The 6,124-nt window shown below is 40.4% G+C and overlaps 1 protein-coding gene across 1 annotated transcript in view; it reads left to right on the top strand.

Moving 5' to 3' along the window:
- Positions 1-5,866, top strand: part of TLR8 (toll like receptor 8) — a 21,436-nt gene extending 15,570 nt beyond the window's left edge. Inside the window, exon 2 of the mRNA XM_006172017.3 lies at positions 2,724-5,866. Coding sequence (XP_006172079.1) covers positions 2,730-5,825 — 3,096 coding nt within the window. The 5' untranslated portion in view covers positions 2,724-2,729 and the 3' untranslated portion in view covers positions 5,826-5,866. The remainder of the gene's footprint in view (positions 1-2,723) is intronic.
- The last annotated feature ends 258 nt before the right edge of the window (positions 5,867-6,124 follow it).

Genomic DNA, 6,124 nt, shown 5'->3' with positions numbered 1-6,124 from the left:
GCACCCTCATCCAACCAGACACACAGACCAGGAAACTGGAAGTCATTCTCAGTGACTCCCTTTCCCTTCTAATCCCCTTTTATATGTCCACTGCTGTCTAGATTTACCTCCTAAGTATCTCTCGAATCCATTTCTATCTCCATTGCCACCAACCTAGCTCAAACTATCATCAGCTCACGCCTGAAGTTCTGTACCCTCTTGCCAAATCAATCTTAAGCATGGTAGCACTCTGCTTAAAACCTTCAAAGGCTTGTGTTGCTCCTCAGACAAAGATCAAAATTCACTCTTGGTGGGAGGAAATTGGAGAGAGATTTATTGTTCAAAGTATAAAATTTCAGTTAGACAAGAGAAATAAGTTTAAGAGATCGACTGTGAAGCATAATGACCATAGTTAAGTAATGTACACTTGAAGGTTGCTAAGAGAGTAGATTTTTAAGTGATCTCACCATAAAAATTAATTAATTAGCTAATTAATGAATTAAAATAAAAAGGTAAGTATGAGCCTGCTCTATGGCCTAGTGGTTAAGGGAGCTAGATCCTACATGGTCAACTAAGTGGTTTGAATCCTGGCCCTGGAGGCATGAAAAACACACCAGGCACATAAGCATGTGTGTCCAAAGTCTTGACAGGATGGAGAAATGGAAGAAAGAGGATTACAGCTTGATCACATCCCATTGGGGTGCTTTCTCCCTCTCCCTCTCTTCCTCTTTCTCTCTGTGGTGAGCACATGTGCCCTCAGGCAATATTTTTAAAATGATAAGTATGTGGGTGATACATGTGTTAATTTGCTTGATTTAGCCTCTCCACAATGCATGCATATTTCAAAACATTGGGTTGTACAACATAAATACAGAAGAGACAGAGAGATACAGAGAAAGGGAAAGTAAGAAATCACCCTCAGGGGGGATGGCCATACCACAATCTCTCCTCCTCTACTTTCCTCCTGGGATTTTGGGTTCACATGTGCATGTGCTTGGTGTGATTTTCAAGCTGCTGGGTCTGGGACTTGAACTGCAGTCAACCATGTGGGAGTCCAGAGCTTTATCCACCATGCTACCTGCTGGCCCATGGCTTCCTCTTAGTTCCTTACATTTACATGCTCATCAAGGTGAAGAGGAAAGGACCATCTCCATTGGCACAGCAATAATATGCTGCTTAAAGAAGCCAGATCCTATTCAGTAACTAGTTTGAATCCCTGGCCTGGTCAGCCTGAAATGTGCTAGACATACACACAAGTGCCCAGGATCTGATGAGCATTAAGAAGGGGATCACAGCATGGCCTGGATTTATAGAGGGTGTTTTCCTCTTGCCCTTTCTCACTCTCATTTGTGCTATATCATGAATAAAGGGGAAAAAAAGAGAAAGGTGAGAACTGAATCATGTCCATTGGACATGGTGACAAGGAGACTCTGAGAACCTCTGCAGTACCTCTACTAGTTACCTCCTCTGTGCCCTTCTAACCCTCTTGGCCCTAGCTCTTACTCTGGGTCCTCTGCTGCAAGCAGTTCTGTGCAGGATTAAATCAGTTTTGAGAACATAAAAACTGATGTCTCTTGTCTTGGGCCTATACCATGTCTCTCTTGATTCCTGTCCCAGGGCTTTTCTGAAGACACAACATGGGAAACTCACAGGAATATACTCAGGCCTTTGCATATGCTGTCTCCTTTGCCTAGAACATTCCTTTGACCTCTTTATTGTGCCTTATAACTGTGCCTACTTAACCTTTTTTTTTTTTAGAGAGAGAGAGAGAGAGAGCGATTTTTGCAATAGGGTATGCTCACCAGAAAGACAGAGAGGACAGAGAGACAGAAAGTGAGAAATCACCTCTCAAGGGGATGGCCACACCTCAATCCCTTCTTCTCCATTCTCCTCTCAGAATCTTGGTCACACAATGCGCCTGGCATGAGTTTTAAGCCACTGGGTCCACAACTTGAACCGCAGTCTACTATGTGGGAGTCCAGCAATGTAACCATTACACTATCTGCTGGTCCTGTGCCTACTCAATCTTACAATCACAATGCAGACTTCGCTTCCTCTGGGCTGTCTTCCTCAGCTTCCATGAATAGGTCAAATCCCCCACTTTTAGGCTCTGGCAGTATATATACTTCACCACTGCTGAAATATTGTAATGTTGTCATGTTTAACTTGTTTCTGTTGTACCCACTAGCCTGTGAGCTAACTTATAAATTATGAGTGTAACCAATTAGATTCTCCAGGTCACCCACTAGCTAAGAAAAACAGGGAAGAAGAGTGGGAAAGTGACTTTCTTTTCCTTTTCTTTTTGTATTTAAAATTTTTGCCAGAGGACATAGGTTTTTGCCAGAGAGAGGGCAAGTGAGAAAACACCCACCATGGGGCATGGTTGTGCTGCAATCCCTTCTCCTCTATTTCTCCCTCCTTTCAGAATTTTGAGCATAGCACACACATGCCCATTGTGTTTTTCAAGCTGCCAGTCCAGGACTTGAATGATGCAGTTGGCCACATGGGATCCAGTCACCTTAACCACCATACCATGGGTTGGTTCAATTTTCTAATTCTTCTAGCTCCATGAAGCTAAACCCAGTAAAATCATTCTGAACCTAATCTGATATAATTTATGTAATTGTTAAGAGAATTCACTTTTCAAAACTCATGAAAGTATGGCAAAACACTTAATTTCTTCAAAAAATGGATGAGAAATACTGCTACTCTAAAACTGAACTTTCACTTTTGATTTTCCTTAGGAAAATATGTCCCTTCAGTCTTCAATTCTGACCTGCCTTTTCCTGCTAACCTCTGGTTCCTGTGAGTTCTTCATTGAAAGAAATTATTTTAGAAGTTATCCTTGTGATGAGAAAAGGCAAAATGATTCCATTATTGCAGAATGCAACAACCTTCGACTACAAGAAGTTCCCCAAACAGTGGGCAAATATGTGACTGAGCTAGACCTATCTGATAATTTCATCACACACATAACGAATGAATCATTTCAAGGTCTGCAAAGTCTTACTAAAATAAATCTAAACCACAACTCTGCCAATCTACGGAACCCAAATAAAAACGGCATGAATATTACAGATGGGGCATTCCTCAACCTAAAAAACTTAAGGGAATTACTGCTTGAAGATAACCAGTTAATCAAGATACCCACTGGTTTGCCTGAGTCTTTGAGAGAACTTAGCCTAATTCAAAACAATATCGTTTTGGTAACTAAGAAGGACACTTTGGGACTTAAGAAGTTGCAAAGTCTCTATTTGGGCTGGAACTGCTATTTTGACTGTAACAAAACATTTCACATAGAAGAAGGAACATTTGAAAATCTTACAGATTTGAGAGTGCTCTCACTATCTTTCAATCATCTTTACCATGTGCCACCCAAACTGCTAATCTCCCTAAGAAAACTTTTTCTGAGCAATACCAACATCAAAAACATCACTGAGGAAGACTTCAAGGGATTGAGAAATTTAAGATTACTAGATTTAAGTGGGAACTGTCCAAGGTGTTTCAATGCACCATTTCCATGCAAACCTTGTGAAAAAGATGCTTCAATTCAAATACAACCTCTTGCTTTCCAAAACCTGACCCAACTTCGTTACCTAAACCTCTCTAGCACTTCTCTCCGGACAATTTGTGCAACTTGGTTTGACAATATGCCTCATCTGAAAGTGCTGCATCTTGAATTCAACTATTTAATACAAGAAATAGCCTCTGGAGCATTTTTAACTAAGCTGGACTACTTAGAAACACTTGACTTATCTTTTAACTATGTGAAGACAGAATATCCACAATATATTAACATTTCCAAAAACTTCTCTAAACTCAGGCATCTCAAATCATTGCATTTAAGAGGTTATGTGTTCCAAAAACTTAGAAAAGAAGATTTCCAGCCCCTGATGAATCTTTCAAGATTGAAAACTATCAACTTGGGCATTAACTTTATTAAGCAAATTGATTTTACCCTTTTCCAACAATTCTCCAATCTGAAAATTATTTACTTGTCAGAAAACAGAATATCACCCTTAGTAAACGATATCAGGCAAAACAATACAAATGGTTTGTCTTTCCAAAGTCATACTCTGAAAACACGCTCAGCAGATACCAACTTTGACCCACATTCAAATTTTTATCACAGAACCACTCCTTTAATAAAGCCGCAATGTACTGCTTACGGCAAATCCTTAGATCTAAGCTTGAACAGTATTTTCTTTATTGGGGAAAAGCAATTTGAAGGTTTTACTGACATTGCCTGCTTGAATCTGTCTTCAAACGGCAATGGTCAAGTGTTACACGGAAATGAATTCTCAGCCATGAGAGGTGTCAAATATTTGGATCTGACAAACAATAGACTGGACTTTGATGATGATAAAACTCTCCAAGATTTGCCTTACCTGGAAGTTCTAGATCTCAGCTATAACGCCCACTATTTCAGAATAGCAGGGGTAACACATCGTCTAGGATTTATTCAGAACTTAACACAACTAAAAGTTTTAAACTTGAGCTACAACAGCATTTATACTTTAACAGAGTATGAGCTAAAAAGCCTGTCCCTGGAAGAATTAGTTTTCAGTGGAAACCGCCTTGACCTTCTGTGGAATGCTGAAGACGGCAGGTATATCACCATTTTTAAAGGTCTCGTGAATCTGACACGATTGGATATATCCTTTAATAACCTTCAGCGTATTCCAGATGAAGCCTTCCTGAACTTGCCCCAGAATCTCACCAAACTATATATAAATGATAACATGCTAAATTTCTTTAACTGGACATTACTCCAGTACTTTCCTCAGCTCCATTTGCTTGACCTAAGTAGAAACAAGCTCTCCTTGGTAACTCATAGCCTATCTACATTTACAACTTCTCTCCAGAAGCTGCTGTTAAGTCAAAACAGGATTTCCCACCTGCCCTCTGGTTTCCTTTCTGGAGCCAGCAGTCTGGTGCACCTCGATTTACGTTCCAACCTGCTAAGGATGCTAAACAAATCCACGCTTCAAACTAAGACCACCACCAATTTAGCTGTTTTGGAACTAGGTAGAAACCCTTTGGACTGTACCTGTGACATTGGAGATTTTCAAAGTTGGATGGATGAAAATCCGAACATTACAATTCCTAGGTTGATAGACGTCATTTGTGACAGTCCTGGGGATCAAAGAGGGAAAAGCATTGTGAGTCTGGAGCTAACAACTTGTGTTTCAGATACCATCGCAGCAGTATTGTTTTTCTTCACATTCTTTATCACCATTATGGTTATGTTGACTGCCCTGGCTCACCATTTGTTTTACTGGGATGTCTGGTTTATCTATCATGTGTGTTTAGCTAAGGTAAAAGGCTATAGGTCTCTTTCCACATCCCAAACTTTCTACGATGCTTACATTTCATATGACACCAAAGATGCCTCTGTTACTGACTGGGTGATAAATGAACTGCGCTACCACCTTGAAGAGAGTGAAGAAAAAAATGTTCTTCTGTGTTTAGAGGAGAGAGACTGGGATCCAGGATTAGCCATCATCGACAACGTCATGCAGAGCATCAACCAAAGCAAGAAAACAATATTTGTTTTAACCAAAAAATATGCCAAAAATTGGAACTTTAAGACAGCTTTCTATTTAGCCTTGCAGAGGCTCATGGACGAGAACATGGATGTGATTATATTTATTCTGCTGGAGCCAGTGTTACAACATTCTCAGTACTTGCGGCTACGGCAGCGGATCTGTAAGAGCTCCATCCTCCAGTGGCCTGAAAACCCCAAGGCAGAAGGCTTGTTTTGGCAAAGTCTGAAAAATGTGGTCTTAACTGAGAATAATTCACGGTATAACAATTTGTATGTCGACTCCATTAAGCAATACTAACTGATGTTAAGTCATGGTTCCACATCATAATAAAAATGCGAAGCAATGACCCTTTTGTCTTGGTCTTCTTTGCTATGTAATGAATTATCCAAACCTGTGTGGCTTAAAGTGACCCACATTTGGTATCTCACAGTTTCTGTGGGTCGTGAGTCTAGGCACAGCATAACTGAGTCCTCTGCTTCAGAGTCTCTCAGAGGCTACAGTAAGCAAGGTGTCAGCCAGGATCACAGGCATCTCTGGGCTTAGGAGCCAATTTCCAGCTCACAGCTCACACCTATATGGTTGTTTTCAAGATTCAG

Source organism: Tupaia chinensis, unplaced genomic scaffold, assembly GCF_000334495.1.
Source record: "Tupaia chinensis unplaced genomic scaffold, TupChi_1.0 Scaffold150243_1, whole genome shotgun sequence".
NCBI classification, from domain to species: domain Eukaryota; kingdom Metazoa; phylum Chordata; class Mammalia; order Scandentia; family Tupaiidae; genus Tupaia; species Tupaia belangeri.
This window is presented reverse-complemented; position numbering and strand designations above follow the sequence as displayed.